Consider the following 18134-nt stretch of genomic DNA (forward strand, 5'->3'; position numbering starts at 1 on the left):
TGGTACCTTACCATCCCCTTGAGAACTTCAGAGGGAACAGCTTCTCCCCTTTGCATGGGAAGCTGAAAAAAAACCTCAGTCCATCGTTTGCACCCTGCCAATCTCTTGTTCTCCCCTGTATTTTGGTAAGCATCTGACCTGTCATGTTTGTCTTAACACACTGTGGCCCTTGGTTTTTCTCCTCATTTCTCCATCCCAAGAAGAAGGAATTACCTAAGGAAACTGAATGGCAGCCTTCTAAGAGGGTGGCTAAATGCCCTTTGCTAAGCCTTTAAGGGGGAGTCTATTCCCATACGAAGATCGACTGTTTCAAGTAAATTGTGGGATTATTAAACCATTTGAGAACATGGCTTAGCAGCCGTTCCTTGTCATTTTACAATGAAAATTTCTACAAGGATTCCAAAATAAGCTCAGTCCTGATACCTCTGGAGACAGCAACAGTTGCTGTGAATTTCCCCATGGCAAGGTCTGGCAGAAGCTGCCTGTGAGTGCTGGCTCTGTGCCACACTCAGCAGAAGTTGGCAAGTACAGGCATTTTTCGAACACGGCTGTCAGTTGGCTGATACACTTTATCAACTTCCTCACAACCCTACTATTTAGGCATCGAAATAAAAGATAGTTTTCTTAGAGCTGCAGCGTACAGTCAGCCGGAATCTACATCTGTGGGTAACAGCCTATTTAATTTAGTGAAAAACTTAATAAACACCCCCCCCCCAACAATAGTAATTCCCTAAACAGAGATTTATTTATGAGAATTGTGGAGCATATGCAGAAATGTTTATTGATATGACTGAGTGGATATCGAAAAATATAATTATGAAATGCAAAAATAACTTTCTATTTTTTTCAAACATTTTTTGATTAGTTGCTTTTAGGCACTCAAAATTGAAACTGTCAGTTTGCAGTACACTGGGAAAATTCATATGCAGCAAAGACGTCAAATGTATTGAGGTGGGCTGTGGGCTAAATAGGTTTATTGTCAGTTCAGAAATCACAAGCTATATTAAACAGCAGACTTCCTAAGCATTTTATGTACACTCTAGATTTTACGATTGCTTGATTTATTTCTGATCCATTGAAGTTGATAGTAGAATCTCCAAAAGTTTGGGTGGACCAGAATTTCCTCTCCTGTAACAGCCATGTCTGTAAAATAGTATGTACAATATATTTGAGTCCTATAAAAATGCGGTAGAAAGAAAACAATACAATAATCTTTACCTTCTTTGGAGAAATGCTGTCAATAGGTTTCTCGCGTTTTCTAGAAAAGGCCATTTGAGGGGTTGAGTTTTACGATTAAAAATAAACTATAGAAACTCTCCAGTAAGCACTCATAAATAGCTGTTAGGAGGTGATCTTTAGGGTTTTTTTTGTATTTTGTTACAGGTCAATTTAGAAGAATAGGAGAAAATTCTAATGAAACTTGAAGTACTCATACAAAGTGTAACATAAACTGTCAATAAGAAACAATGCACCTAGGTACAGTGGTACACCTTTAGGTGGTGAAACACTGATGAGACACTGGCACAGGTTGCCCAGAGAAGTTGTGGATGCCCCATCTCTGGAAACATTCAAGGTCAGGCTGGACGGGGCTCTGAGCAACCTGATCTAGTTGAAGATGTCCCTGCTCGTTGGAAGTAGGTTGGGCTAGATGACCTCTAAAGGTCCCTTCCAACCCAAACTATTCTATGATTCTATGATACAGCTTCAAGTCTAATATAATTTGAAATTTAGAGGAGTCCAGTTGTCCAAATATGTTTTCTCTCGGGTATGAAGTCAGGGTTTTTAATTCTGCTGTTTTAAGGCATCATTGTTCTTGTGTGCCCATTCAGCCAATCTCATGATGCAGTATGAGAAAGAGTAAAATTGATATTCAAATTTATAAAACTTTTCTCACAGTGTACCATTAGGTAATGCTGCTGCGATCACATTGTTGCCACTCTTGGTAGTTACAGGTAGAGAATGCTTTTAGATTAGCACATCAATACAGAGAAATTAATAAGAGCAGTTTTCAGAGCAGAGTCATTCTGGTCTTGGCTGATTACTTAGCAAATACTGTCGTAATTAAAGGCAAAAATGGGAATTTTCAGAATTATGTACTGCAGAAACATGAATGAGACAAAAATCTTTTTCTCCTGTAACCTACCTGTATTTTCCTTCTGTACCTTCTCCTATCTGTGCTCCTGTTTTAATGTTTTAATACTATCTTAAGCAGTATTTTGAACTATAGTATGTGTAATTTCACTGGAGATCCAGTGAGCCATACAAAGTAAAGATCTTGTATTATCTCAGTCTGTCACCTAGTTACACTTTTTATTACCTATACTTCTATGAATAGCATTTCTAATTGCAAAATGTTCCTTCCCTTTTCTTTATGTTCAGGAATTAATTTTTAAAATAAAAGAATGCCGCCCATTAATCCCAGCTTCTTCAGTCTTTTAGGACTGATTTCTCCATTGATATCCTTGCAAAATTTTTAGGAAATAAGGCAAAGTGATAAGCAGGGTAGTTATTTTTCATTGTTATGAAAATCAGTTTGACTGGGAGTATTAACTCATCTTCATATCAGGAGTAAGAAATTAGTTGATTTTCAATTAGAATACCATCTTGACTTCACATGATGTTTGTCTTCTGTACTGATTTCTGGCTGACTGGCTACAATCATATTCTTGGTGGCTCTCACTATAATAAGAAATGAGAGTTTTGTCAATAGGAGAGGTTAGTGGTTCTACTGTAAATGTTACTTTTCCGATTGCTGTCTGACATTGAAACTGTGATTTTCTTATCATACAGAATTTGGTGAACAAATGTTGCCATTTGGGTTAAGCTATAACGCAAAAGGCAGCGATGATGGGAAATGAACCTTCTGGCTAAGAGCAGTAAAAGTCTGTCATTAAGACTGCTGTGTCATCTTCTGTGAGGCCTTGTGACTGTAAAAATTGAGAGCTGGTTATTCTCTGTCTAAAAATGATTCAGCATTGACCGTGCTCAGAATTTGACTTCAACCCAGGAAACCCAAACTGCTGTGTTTCTCCATAATACGGCCCTAATTGGACTGCACAGAAGCTCAGATTTATGAAAGGGACTTGCTGTATATTTTTCTGAAATTATAGAAAGCTCCTGGTAGGCTTATATTTTTATTTGTTTGTTGCAGGGTCCCAAAGAGGAAAGTGAAACATGGGCACAACCCATCCCCTAGTGATCTTGATGTAAACATATATACATGTAAATATACATATGTAAACATATATACATATAAACATATAGAAAGATAAGGAAGCTTAAGGAACTTCATTTCAGCCACAGAAGAGTCCCACTTTTCATAGCAGTAGCACAACATGGAGGCTTTAGTGTGAGCTACGTGGCATGAGATTGAGAGGGAAGGAACAGCTGGGTTTAAGTGAGGGCAATCTGTTATAAATGAGCACGAATTCCTGTTGGAGGCCAAAAAGTTTCCTACTAGTGCAGTAAAAGCAGCGGGAGATACTTACAGGGTGCAGGGTGGGGGTTCCTATTGTGTTACCATTATTGCAGTCCCTTAGGGCTTAACGAAGTAGGAGTCACACTAATTGCCTGTTGATTCACCAATATTCTTTGTCCAAAGTACGCATGACGTGGCTTTGTACTTGTTCAAGTTCTTAACTGTAAATTGTCATGGTCTAGAGGCATAATTAAGAACTTTTTTCTCCCAAACTATAAAACTGTAGTTGTGATTCCATTTTTATTAGTTCTGAAAAGGATAAAAATAATCAAAACTTGTTTGAAGGTTCTGGAGCAACACTAGGGATTGGGATTTTTGGTTATAACTTTTTTAGTCTTTGGGGTTTTTTACTATCACTTAGAAGTGGCTATTGGTGGTTTAAGATCAGTACTAAAAATAAAGCATGTTTCTTCTCTTTCTCCTCCATGATAAATGCACCAGGGAATTGCTTATTCAGCAAATACATTTATTTGATAACAAATCTCATATGTTTTCCCTTTCTTTCAGTTTCATTGCCGTGATTCTTATTCTTTAAGTCTTGTAGGAACATGTTTATCATTCCCACATTCCAGGACCCTTATTCCTCTAGTGTAAAGTAATGGAGGTAAAGCAAGAGGACTTTGACAGTGGTAAAATAAGGTAGAAAAGGAAAGTTTAGTAGGGTGCCAGCTTACCTATAGTGCCCCTGCTCTGCTATGGCAAGTCAGATACCTGTGCCTAAAGCTGGGTGATGTTCCTGAGTAGGCTATTGCAGTGGAAATTTATGCCAAGACTAAAAAAAGAGATTCCTCCACTCAGGTGATTGGTCAGGGGCGACGACATAGCACTTTAGTGGTCTCCGCTACTCCAGTACCCCAAATCCCCGGGAAGCCTTTTGTTGGTAATGCAGGTGAATTGACAGAGCATCAGTAGCAGCAGCTTGGCTTGGGACTTCCAGACCATCGTCCTCTGATGAGTCGGGTGGAGGAACCTGGACTGTTAGTTCAAACTCATTAGAAGGCATCAAACACCTTTGTGTCTGACTGTTAGAATAGAAAGCCCTGCTTTGTTAGCATAATTCTACTATGTCTGTTGTTTTCAGAGGCCTATATGCCAATAAGGAAATACCAACATTAAGATTTTCTAGCTAGTAAACTAAAATATTATTTTAAAGGCAAGATTCACATAGTTTGTTTCTGTGAATGTTTCTTTGTAGCGTAGGTTTTGCTTCATGTCACTTTAACTGGGATTGCATATGCAATGAGCTTCAACCAACCTATTAAATATACATTGTACCTTTTTTTTTGTTGTGCCAGACATATGCGGGCTGCTAAGGCTTCTATTTCTGCTTTACCTAGCATTTTTATTCAACATTTTAAGATTCAGCTTTTATTTCAGTGTTCATCTAACGTGTAGTAAATCATTATCCCTGGGGAATGGAGAAAAACTTGCACATTTTATTGGAGAGAAAGATTGTTGACTACATTGTTACATTGATCAGGGCAACTCACATGTTTGTCAATTGCAAGTATATATCAAAAAGATTATTTCTGTAAAACTGGGAGTTATAATTTATAAGACGAACAGTGAGCTGTGCTCTTTAGACAAAGCAAATCAGAGCCCTCTGTCTTTGTCCCAGAAGAGGTGAAACCTCTGATTGATTTTGCAAAAACTGGCTGTCTTGAAAAATAAATGGTCATGCTTTCAACAATTTCAGGAAGATTATAATTTCAGTCCTGAGGCTTTAGGGGCAGAGCCAACAGTGTTTCCTTTGATTAAGAGATGTAATTGTGTTGATAATAAAGTATATTAACTAGAATAATAATTTGAGCTGCCAGGAAAACATTTCCGTATTTTGCGTAAATCCTGTTTAAATGAATCTGACTTCAGCCATGCCTATAATGAAATATAAATGTTTTCTTGAAATTATGCTGACCATTTCACATTTGCTTATTCTGTCGTCTGCCAATTTTTTTCATTCTTTCTGTTTCACAAGCATAATTAGTGTTTGCTTAAATGAGTATTTACTAAACTAAGTAAAGATACTTGCTACATTGAAACACAGTACTAAAATTGCCCTTTTTGTGTCAGGAATGAGTCTTCAATGGAAGAGGGATAAAAAACTGTGATTGTTATAACCAGTATTTTTTTAATGGGCACTGAATAATTAAAATTTTGTATTCCCTGTTCACTTTTGAGTAGAACTCTGCATCCTGTAGCATCTGTGTGCTCACTGTGAATTTGTAATTGGCATCTTCATTCTTACAATGTTAGTTTTCCAGAAGTGCTTTGTATTATTTAAACTAATTAGTGTCCTTTTTAAGTGAACTGAGTGGGTAATCCTTTGCTAGGTGGGTAGAAGGACAGAAAGTAGGATTATTTATGGAAAAGCTGTAGTTTTTAGTGTGGCAGAGTTTAGTTGTGGTGTTCAGGGAGTTGCTGAAGGCCAAGAGTAAGATAGGCTTGGCAGCTCTTGTACAAGACAAATAATAACAATTACTATTTCTATTTGTTAAATTAACATGTGGTAAGTAGTTTCCCTACTTTTCAAAATAAAAGATTGGACAGAGCAGCCATACTCTTCTATGTTTCATTTTATGAGTTACTTCATATTGCAATTTGGAAATACAAAATATGTAAAATGCTATGAACTGATACATGTTTTACTTGACATACTCAGCAAACACATACTTGAGAACCCTCCCCCCACTACTTCTTCTACGTTGGCTGTAACGAAGAAAATAACTGGAGACTGAGAAACTTTATTAAGAGGGGCATGAGTGTGGATGAAGTCAGAGAGAAGGGGAAGGAGCTGACTGTCAGTGAAAAGAGCTCTTCATGCAACAAATCTGGAACAAGTGTTTGTATTAATAATTAAGCTTCTCAGGAATTATGACATCAAAGTTGTTGTGTATCTCTGCACATCTCTAGTGGCTTGCTTTCTTTTCAAGTAATTGTAGGTCAAATGAAGCAATTCCAAGATTGAAAGTAAAATGGAAGAATAATAGGAAGCCTTGACAGAGCTTTAGTTATAGTTCTAAGTGTAAAAGATTTAAGAACATGCTTTTACCTTGTTTTTGCTTTTAAAAATGTGTACATTTCATCATTACTTGCAGTGATGAAAAATTCTGTTCCCCCATATTTATTGGGTGTTTACTGCTTTGTAAACTGTGCTTATTCATGCAGTATTCCTCCTGTGTCCTGTACAGCAGGAAATCCTATTTAATGACTGTGATTTCCAGTTAATAGTATTTGAAGCTTCTAATTTTTCAAACCACTAGGCTGAAATTGATTTAAGTGTGTTATTTATTGTATATGTGTGGTGGATCTGAAGGAGACTTGTGATTTACATCAGGAACTGGACAGGCTGCAACCTTTGTAATGTTGTGGCTTAGCCTTAGGACCTCTGTAGGTAAAAAAACCCCAAGATCTTGTATCCGAGTTGTCCAGTTTGCAGCAGTGATAACTACCTACAGGGAAGACCTTAATGAATTGTTTGGTTTGCTTTTTTTCCCTATGACTAAAGCCATAGGGAGAAGAGAAGAAGTTAGTTTCCCTGATTTGCTGTGTTTTCCTCTCTGAAATCTTTTTCTCAACAGGCTGAAAACCAGGTGTTCCCCAGGGGAGAGTTAGTTTTTTTAACTTTTTTAAAAAATTGAAACTAGAATTTGAATTGCACAGTGATGAACATCCAAACTGTGCAAAAGCTTTTATGGCACAGTCACTCTTGTTTTTCAGAATGGGCTTGCATATGGTTTTCTGTTCTGTTTCAAAAGTTAAATTGTGAGTGAACAGCAGTGGTGGAAAAATTAATGCACTTAACCATGCGATAGTTAAACAGTTTTAATTAAATCAGGTAATTAGCTTCTGTAATAAATGTACTTGCTAATTCACCATTTTTCTGAAATGTAATTTCTTTCTTCTTATTGTATGAAATACAAAACCATCTCTACCGGAAGCAACAGCTGGAAAGTGCTGTTTTTCAGTATAATTCATCTCTATTATATTGGTTTTTTTATAGCCTGTGTTCTTTCTTTTTAGTGTAAGGTTTTAAAATTTGCCTTAAGGATTTCAGTGTCTGATTATGGTATGCTATAGGTAGATCTTCAGCTGAGGTTTTTTAGGCATGCTAGTACTTTGACTTTGTTCACAGTGAGTGAAGTACAAAAATACCATAGAGGAATATGGAGAGTTTTGCCTCATCCTATCTGTCTCATTAGCAGCAGTTATGGAGGAGCAGTCTCAAGCTCATTACTTGGTCTCATGGTTACGTTCACCCCTGTGTTCACTGTTGAATTTGGTTTGGTTAGCGGTTTACCATATTATGTTAAATGGGATTTCACTGAGGAAAAAAGTCTGTTCAACAAGTGGCCTAATAATCTTGAAAAGCCTGTTGTGAAGCTTTGAGAACCAATTAAGTAAATGTATACAATTTATTGGGAACGCATGTTCTTTCTATCCAATACAACTTTGATTATTATTCTGTCCAAATTTGCCTTTGCTGTACTTGCACTCTTATCACACAGCTGTTGTTCCTTCCGAAAAGCAGTTTAGTGTTCCTGTGAACAAACATCTTGAACATTGCTCCAGCAAAATGTTTTTTAATCTTCATTTATGTCTGCTTATGAGACCTAATCCTAAACTCCTAAACTTGCAAAGCAAAATCTGTTTTAGGAGGTGTCTGCACAGAGAGGGAGAAATGTCGGACCCTGGCAATAGACCTGCAGGACCAGAGGGATGCTTGCTTCACGGGGTCAGGTCACAGTGGCTGGGATGGATGATGGATGGTTTCTCCCCCAGACTTTGGCAGCATCTTTCCGTGTCCGTTGGGCCAATGTTTCCTAGGAAAAGAGAGGCTGCCACCCTGTGCCAAGAGTCCTTACTGCCTTTACACAGGCAGTAGTGGTGCTTCAGCAAGAGAGCAGTGTCTCACGAATGGGTTTTTTGGAGAGAAGGTTTTAAGCTCGTGAGTGAAGGCTCATGACGATGTTCTTAACTGCTACGGGTAAGACAGATGTTTGTGCAGTTAGGCCTTAGTGTGTCAGGTTCCTTTGAGTGGTTTGGTAAGCAGGAAACTGATGAAAAGTCAGAGACTTGAGTAGCAAGAATCTGTGACAGATACCAGGTTCTTGCAGCCTCAAGGTGGTCTTTGATTCTTTCTGGTTTTAATGTACTTGTAATCACAGTTAACAATAAGGTCCCAAGTAAACTGAATTTATTTTTCTCTTTAAAAGAGCAGTAATATGTGAATTAGATTGTCGATTGCTGATAAAAATTACATAGTGGTGTATTACTACATATTTAAACAATATATTAAAATATACCTGATGTGTTATTAGTAGTGTAATATTAACATGAATGCACAGTTACTATATTAAAATTATATAATATATGTGAAAACTGTTGTTGTTATAATATATATTAAAATTGGGACCCTGTGCCATAGAGCAGTACTGGAGGTTACTTGATGCAGTTCAGCAGAACTGAGAAAGGACCAAGTTTTGGTCTCTGTTCTGCTCCTCCTTTTGCCCTCCCAGTAGGTGAAAATATTACTGAATGATTGCATGGCTGATTAGATTTTTTTTTTTTTAAAATCTTGCATTTCTTTATACATACACTTTTAAAAATTTGATATTCTTTCTTCAAGGAATGAAAAAGGTCTGTGAAGGGCATGGAGCTTTTAACTAAGTGGAGCTAATGAGTTCTCAGCTTTAAAGTAGAGATGTGTCGAAGCAAGCTCCTTAGTGGTTCTCAGCGTTCATAGCACAGAGATACACCCCCTGAGGTTTTGCAATGTATTGTAAGTGGAAGTAACATTTGACCCACATAAAAATCAGTTAATATTGAATTCTTTGACAGCTGGATCCTAAACAATTCATTAGATATGTATCTCACAACAGTATTTACATCAATTTCAAATTTCAAAAGAGTTTTTGAGGTTTTTGGAGTCTGCACAGTAAAAGATAGTGCTTAAAGGCCAGCCGTCTGCTCTTCAAGGCAATCGTGAGGGAAACCAGTGGGAGAATTACAGCTTGCGGGGGAGTAATGGCTTGTATTACTGTTGTTGATTTGTTGGTGTCTGTGTTCAAAGTATTCTTCAATGTCACAGAATTAATTCAAATGTCTGATCTTTGCCTTAAGAAGCATCACCACTGCTTGAATGACCAAGGAACAAGTTAATTGTGCTAGACTAAACATTTTTATGCCACTGAAATTCTGCCCCAGTAATTACAGAAGGGAGTGACTGTAACCCTGTCACACGTGAGATCAGAAGTTTTCCACGGCTCTAGTTTTTTGAAAGGAATATATAATTTAGGTAAAGAGTACTGACATCTTGTGGCTGCATGAAATAGTGCAAAGACCTCTTATTTCGAAGAGCATGTTGCAATTTTAATAAAAGCTAATGACTGCATTTCTCAGTGGATGTAAACACAAACCTCTAGAATATGCCAGTCTTATGAAAAGCGTTAACAGTAAAAACAAAAAAAGTCTGTCTTACATTTTTGATGTTGCTCATGAAGAAGCAATTATTATTTGTGCTAGAATTATTGTTTATTTTAAGATAGTCTTGGATCAATTAGACTCAAATATTATTAAGGTTCAGAAATAGCTGAGAGAGAAATAGAAATATGAATCCAATCCAATATTTTTCATTAAAATGAATTTCACTTACATAACAATGAAATCTTACCAACTGGCATTTTAGGGATGGTATTTGAATGTTCTATCTAGCTTTTTTCTTTTGTTTAAAGACTTAACTGTATTTTTTGTAATCAAAATACGCAGGAAAAATGAGTAGTCTTTCTTCAGTTCACCACGGAGGCAGCAGTTTCATGAGGACCATCGCAGGCACAACTTCAGTGTTTGTCAAGGGGCAGTGTCGTGCTGCTCGACTGTTGGTCTCCATGGTGGACACAAGTGGAAGAGGCATTTGGTCCCTTCTGGCCCTGTCCTTCCCCCAAGTTCACTCTCTTTCCCACACGTCAGCTCTAGTCAATGCACCCGGAGTTGAGGTCAGATTGGGTGAAATAACATCGCAGTGTGGTGACGGCAACGTAGCAAATCTCAGTGTGAAACCTTGTGGCAGGGGAAAGTGATCTTACGTTAAATCAAAGCCGATTTTGGTCATTTGCTTTCACACTCTGACACCCGCACGCTCATTCACAAGCACAGGTGTGTTGTCTGGGTTATGCATGACGGGGAGGGGAAGGATGTCAGCCGACGGGTCCTCCTCATGCCTCTGGGGCTCCTGCTGTTTGCGTGACCGTGTATGTGCTGGTTTTGGATGTGTCCTTTCGTACCTGCTGGTAGCTGGCAATGATTTATCTCTCCGTCCTGTAACGCCTCTGTGTGCGCCGTCAGGTTTTTGCTTGCTGTCCTTTGTCTCTCCACATGGGTGTCTTGAGAAGAAGACACAGATGTGCTCCTGGATGCCTGCTGGTCTCAATGCCCCCAGCACGTGCCACCCCAAGAGTCCTCCCTCCACCAGTTGTTCCTTCTGACACTTCCACACCCACGTTCCATCCATTCTCTGTTCTTGCCATACTTAACATTTCTCTTTCAATTCCCTTCGGGGTTGTCTTTCTGGTCATAGTTAATTGTGTTTCAGTTGTATCGGGGGCTTAGACCTGTGCTGTCCTGCAGGTAGGTGGTTGCTGCAGGAAGCGTGTGAACTTTGTGGACTGACTTAAGAGTCGATTTGCTCATCGTGAGTGTTGTAGGAAGTGTGTCTTCAAGGAAGAGGGAAGCCTGGACACAATAAAGTCAATGGAGATTTCCACTAGTGGTGTCAGTGGAGCCTGTGCCTTTTCAAAGGCATAAGATAATTAGATTAATATTTTAAAGAAACAATTTTCACTTGTAATCTAATTTTTGTGATTGCATTAAGATAAAATCCTACTCCTAGTAAGGACATAATTCTGTTAACTAAAGACTACACTGCAATAGCCAGTATTTCATGTATGACCGAGTATGGATTGCAAACAACAGGAAGTGATGCAAGCACCCATTTGATGTTAACACGGTGAATTAACCGAGTAGTGACACTGTGGAAAATAACAAAATTGTGACAATAAGAAATTCTTTCCTCAGCTGCTGTTTTTAATTTGACTATCAGTAGAAATTACATTTAGTTATGTTGAAGGTAATTTAGTCTCCATTCCCTTATTGTATTAAAAGTATATATGTGTCTTTAACAGGAACTAGTGATCCATACGTCAAGTTCAAACTTGGAGGAAAAGAAGTATTTAGAAGTAAAACAATACACAAGAACCTCAATCCTGTGTGGGAAGAAAAAGCTTGCATTCTTATAGATAACCTGAGAGAACCATTGTACCTAAAGGTGAGACACTATCTATGTCTGTTAAGTTACAACAGAGAAGTTATTGAAATAATTCAGATTTTGTAATTTTTGTATACTGAAAAATTTATTGTGCAATAGTGCATTACTAAAGACTATTTAGAGATGAAAATTATTTAAATTATATCTGTAGAATGATGATGTCAAAATTTCAAAAAAAAAAAAAAGTAAATACAGACATTTTTGTTTATTTCAGGCCATAACTGTTTTATACTTCTTTAGTGTGATTTTAGGAGGACAGAGAAAATAAACTGTGTTTCATGATAATGGCATCCCTTTTAATTATGGAAATATCATTGCATAATTCTGATATGAAGCATAATGTATCCCATTAAAAGCAATTCTTTGCTGAGGTTAATTTGAGAATTTATCAAGATGTGTACCCATTTCCCCTAGGTTTTGGGGTTTTTTTCCTATTTGTACGTGAACACAGTGGGTTTGCTTATATGTTTTGTAATGCTTTATGGTCTTTTTTTTTTTTTACATTGTAACTCCCCTCAGTATGTCACAGGTGAGGATGATTTTGTCATAATAGAGGCATCACTTATTCAGAAATTACAGCCTAAGTTTAAATCCAAGACAAGCCAGCAGTGCCATGAGTACTTCTTAGCTGTCCATATTGGAATGGAAACTAGAAAATGTGTGATCATTGTTATATAGGCACAGAACAGAAAGGTGCTTTTCTGGCCCCAATAGTTTATGGTGATCTATATCCAAAAGTGCTCCTTAATTGTGTAAAACAAACTAGATAAAAATGAAGTTCTAAAATGATATAAAAAAATGTAGACTTAGGGTTCTAATTAGAACATATTTGGTCAAAAATACTTTGATGAAGTATGGAAACTTAAATCTTACCTACGTAATCTTTTTAATTAGTCTGAAATGATATGATGCTTCAGATCAGTATCGAGTCTTAATGTCAATTACAGAACAAAAATTTTAACTGAAATATCAAATTGTCGATTTTTTTAGTAGATGAATGCCACTTAAAGTGCTTGGAGTATCAATCTGTACAATGTTTCATTATTCTGCTCAGATAAAGTACATAGTTATTAGAAAAGTGTAAAGTTAATTATAATTCTCAATTGGCATTTTCCTGCCCTTCTTAAGCTTAGTGACTCATATGGAATGAACATGTGCCCAGCACTGTGAAAGGGAGAGGCAGATTCAGAGAAGGACACTTATAACATAGCTCTCTGTTTTGGTTTATTTATGCCAAATACCAACCCTGCAGTAGGGTCACAAGGGAATAGGTGTGTGTATTTTTATTTTTTTTTCCTGGGACGAGTGTGTCAAGTGGTACAATATCCATCCATGTTTGTACTCTGAACAGATTGTGTGAAATATTTCAGTTTTTATGGCTTATTCAGATATTCTAAGACATGATTGAATTGTACCAAGTCAGCTGAAAATATTTATGTTTTCATCTTCATAATTTGTAGGGGGAGAAAACAATTCTACTTTACAACATGAACTGAAATTTCATCATTTGTTGTCTTTCCCTGTTAGAATGAATATTAGAGAAAACATGAGGGTACACACTCGGGTAGATCAATGCATATGAGAGACTTGTGCTCAAATACTCACGTTCAACCCTTGGAGTCCCGCAGCAGTGCTGTAGACTTTGGGTCACAGGATTTCTGTTACTACTGCCTTAACCCAGTCCATATTAAGGTATTTGTAGAAGATGAACAGCTTTAACTGCCTCGTGGAAAAGAGTTTCTGTAACACAATAGTTGAAGCATTTACATCAAAGTTGAATACCTTGGACCTGTCACAACTGAGTTACATGTTCTCATTACTAGCTGTTCACAAGTCTCACTCTTTCTTGGAGCTGAAGGTATATTCTGGTCCTCAGAAATTCTCATTACTATATTGGCTAAGAAAATGTAACATACTTAGAAAGTTGATTTTGAAAATGGGCATTTTCCCATTTTCTTTGTGATTTCATGTCACAACTTTTCTTTGTTGCTACCCACCATTTTCGTTTATTTCCCACCAAAGCTGTGCCAAGTTTATTTATTACTCTTTCTTCTGACTTGGCAATGCACAATCCATCTCAAATCATTGATACCATTCCATGTACTGGCCACAGATTTCTGTCTGGATGTCAGTAAATTTGTCCAGATGCTTTCTTTTTTAGGTAGCAATTTAGTAGGCAGGGTCCTCATAGTAGAATAATAAATATCACTGTTTTCTTACACATATCCATTAAGTTTTGATCTTATATTATAAGATTTCTAAACCCCAGAAACTTATACAACCTTCAAAATGTGTATTTTATTGTTTCTGATACTGATGCAAGTGCTGTAATAACCCACTTTTCACAACCATATCCCACCCTCCTACCTGTATTTTGCAAAATTGATAAAGGCATCAATGTATAGCAAACCAATGATTCTGTTTACCTTTAGTTATTCTTTTGGTCTTCCTTCTTTTAGTGCCTATGTTTATAAAAACGCTTCTTTTGTTTTAATAAAATTGATGTTGTTCACATATGCAGTCTAGTAGTAGTATACCCCCATGTCTGTACATGATGCATTCTGACTTTCGCATAAGCAGTTTCAAACTTGATTTTGTTGCCAGAAAGTTTTCAGGTTACTTTCAGATAGTCCTGGTTTAGCATGTAAGAAACATGAAGCTATAACTCTGGAAAAGGAGTTTAAAGGACGATTCATAAAGCTAGAAAATACCAAAAAAAAGATTTCTAATACTGGAAAATGCTTTTATCTCCTGTGCATCTTAGGTCTTTGACTATGACTTTGGACTTCAGGATGACTTTATTGGTTCGGCATTTTTGGATCTCACTTCATTGGAATTAAACAAGTATGGCACAAATAAGCCTATGGAGTAATTCTTTGTGTTTATCTGCTAATACTATGTTTGTGGAATTGCAAACAGAACATTATGCTGGAAAATAAGTATATAAGCTTACACCATATAAAAATAGCCAAGGAAAAACACTTATGTTTAGGGAATTACTGTAATATGCATGTTAATATTATATTAACTGATCATGCACAACATTTTTTGCAGTGTCTACGGAGAGGTTAGTTTTATAACCACTTTAATCTTGGTTCTATATTATCTTCATTCACAGCATTACCACCTACTGTTTAAGGGTTTTCTTTCTGTTTTTTATTCACTAATGGTACAGTACAGATTTAATTACTTCAGTAATTATGTATGTATAAGTACTTAACACAAAGTAACAGTATTTAGTATTTATTTATAAGTGTTTAGGCTGCAATACTTAAAAGTAAAAAACAGGGTATTTTGTGACACCATTTTCAAGTAGTTTCATATAAATGCAGATGCGTTTAATGTTCGTTATTCAGAAATTTCATTATCTGAGAGCCTGAAATCAAAGTAAACGCTTATATTTTTATCTCCTAGGCAAACAGATGTTACCTTGAGTCTGAAGGATCCTCATTACCCTGACCATGATCTGGGAAGTATATTGTTATCAGTTCTGCTGGCTCCTAGAGAAGAACAGCGAGAAGTGGTAATTTTACATATTTTGATATGTGTCATCACTCTTGCAATTGTTCTATGGCTGGATAACTTAAAACACAAGACTAAACCACATATTCTGAGATTAATTTGATTTTTCCGATTCTTAAAATAATGCTGAACAGTGTTTCTGGTATAGTACAGTGTAATTCATCTGAATTGGATCCTCCCTCAGATAGCACTGAGGGATCCAAATGGAACATAAATGTTCAGCAATTTCAGATAAAGTCAGTTGCAGGTGAATGGTGCTGATTAATATGGAAAAATATCAGTAAACTGCTGGTGAAGAATTTTGGACCTAGTGCTGCCATCTCTAGATAAGAACATGTGAATCCTGTTCCACACTGTAAATAAAGACACTTGAAGAAAGGTAGTATTTCTGCTTTTTAGCATCTAATGATGAAGTATTATTTGATGTTTTTCAATTTCATGACTAGATTTCCATTACAAAATTGTCTGGTTTCCTAGGTTTATTGTAATTCCTTCATCAATCTTAGTTTTCTGAGCTGCTTAATTGTAAGTGAAAATAGTTTCCAGCTTTTTAGATCCTGTTAGTTGTGACAAATTCTGCTTCTAGTTGGATGTATTTTAATAGCTTTTTGTCAGTTGACGTTTGACTTGAGCAGTAGTAGGACAACTGTGGCAGAAATACAAGAGATGACATCTCACTCAGAGGTTGTAGAATAATGTGGATTACTTTGGCTTCAGAGGGGTCAAGGAAAAAGTATTTATCTGATGAAATTTTCCATGGATGTGGTCAACTATATGGTTTTTGCATGAGCATACATGTTTCTGTGTGCTACAGTTTGACACATTGTCCTGTTGCATACCTGAGGACTACTGGCAGGCTGTAATATTGTTAATTTTCCACTTTTATCCTAGCTATTATTAAATCGGCTAGTAAGTCAGTTATTGGAACTAAGTGTTTGGTATTTGGTATGACAAAGATGTAGATTTTTGAAAACAAGTTTCTCATCTGTTAATTTTCTTCATGACATTCTCTTAGAACTTTAACAAAAATAATAGGATATGGTAGTAATGTGCAGAAACTTTATTTAAACAGTGTGTTTTTCTTTCTTATAGCAATACATTTGTCCAGACAACTCAGAATACTATCTTGCAAATTTGCACCATAAGTGTTTATCACTTAAATTGAAAAATGTATTTCATTCTGGATTTTTTTGTGTGTGTATTTGGGTAAGGCCAGCATTTCTGAGTTAGCTGGTAATAGCCCTGTTTTTCCAAGTGGCTTTGGCATTATCCGGACATAATCCTAAATCATGCAGCACAGAAATACTATATTTTTATGTGGGAAACCATTATGTGGACAGCATGTTAGTTTCCTTTTTTCATCATACAGATAGGATAGCTACTGTGCCACTCAGTGTTTTTCAGCTATTATACAAGAGCACTTAAGAAAATCACAGGTGAGAAAGTGAAATTAAGACACTACAGTGTAACATGTCTTTCATATTGGTATTTAATTGGTGAATTCACAACTGAACGTCAAAAGTAATGGGAGCGGCATAGACTTACTGGATAGCAACTTTGTCATACCCAACTGACTGGTTGTAACAGGAGGAAGAATTGTTTTTGTGCTATTATACATTTCATTATTAGCTTTCTGTTTAGTAAGCTAATCCTTTTACTTTAGCTCAAGTGACCAATAAGTCACTTAATAAATGATAGATAAACTAAATAGGTTTAGTTTTAGCTCTAGTGACCAGTCTTTCTTTCCATTCGAACTGTTATATGTGACTTTATTCTGAAAATGCCCAGGATTCAGATTAACATTCTGATTCCTAATCTGAAGCTTTGTATTTTTTATTAAAAACCAGTCTTGCCAAGATATGGATCTCAGACCGGTTCTGGCAAAGTTGCAGTAAAACCAGAGAATTTGTGTCACAATGCAGGGAAGATGGCCTACAAAATTAATATTGAATTGCTGTATATGAATGTGTTAGGGGTTTAATAATTCAAGCCACAATTATCTTTTATTCAGTTACCACATATACTTATTTATTTATTAGTTTTTATTTACTCTCTAAGGAGTAGGTATATTACCAAATGTATCACTCCAATTAAACTGTCATCCTTGGTTATTTTTAAAAGGTCTTGTAATAATGAGGATAATTTTTATTGAATTTAATAGTGTTGAGATCAATAAATTTTTGGAATGTTATGTTAGAGGATCAAGGCTAATTCTTGTCTACTCTGGAAATGTGCCCTGTATGAAGTAGTAATTAAAGCAACTCATACATTCCCAATCTGTGTAGCGTGCTGTTTGAATGATTACTGCTTCCCTTCTACTTGGATATCTCTATATAGGTAATAATTCAAATAGCATAGTTGAATTATATAGATAAAAACCTGTGAGCACCTTTAAATATGCTTTAATGACTGCTGCATAGAAGACACAGAAACCCTGTCTCTTCACATCACGTGAATTTTTCTCCTAAGTCATTCAAAATTTATTTAAATACTGTTGGTTTGATATCTCTATGTAGCCTACATTTCAAAAATATACTCTCTTCCAAATAAGTTTTAATTTGTTCAGGTGATAACTCTAAATTTCTTGCACATGTCGTCCCATGTAAATGGTGTAAAATGGTTAAATCATCAGGCTGAAGAATTCAGAAATTAACTACTAGTACTTAAATTTCAGGTACTTTAATTCTATATGTTTAAAATGAGAGTATTTATTAAGATCGTTGGGGAAATAAAAAAAGGAATAGCTTCAACAAAAGAAACAGTGGCTTTCCCATGTAGCCATAAAAGCAGCATGTGCCTTATCCTGTATTTTGG

At 36.3% G+C, this 18134-nt stretch overlaps 1 protein-coding gene across 5 annotated transcripts in view; it reads left to right on the top strand.

Moving 5' to 3' along the window:
- The window catches only part of MCTP1 (multiple C2 and transmembrane domain containing 1), a 291766-nt gene that overhangs the window by 124016 nt on the left and 149616 nt on the right, over window positions 1–18134 (top strand). For 3 of the 5 annotated variants that reach the window (XM_049795801.1, XM_049795803.1, XM_049795805.1), the window contains exons 3-5: window positions 11656–11798; window positions 14563–14666; window positions 15213–15321. In XM_049795801.1, coding sequence (XP_049651758.1) covers window positions 11656–11798; window positions 14563–14666; window positions 15213–15321 — 356 coding nt within the window. The remainder of the gene's footprint in view (window positions 1–11655; window positions 11799–14562; window positions 14667–15212; window positions 15322–18134) is intronic. The other 2 variants (XM_049795802.1, XM_049795804.1) reach the window with 1 other exon arrangement.

This window comes from Accipiter gentilis, chromosome Z, assembly GCF_929443795.1.
Source record: "Accipiter gentilis chromosome Z, bAccGen1.1, whole genome shotgun sequence".
Taxonomy (NCBI): domain Eukaryota; kingdom Metazoa; phylum Chordata; class Aves; order Accipitriformes; family Accipitridae; genus Astur; species Astur gentilis.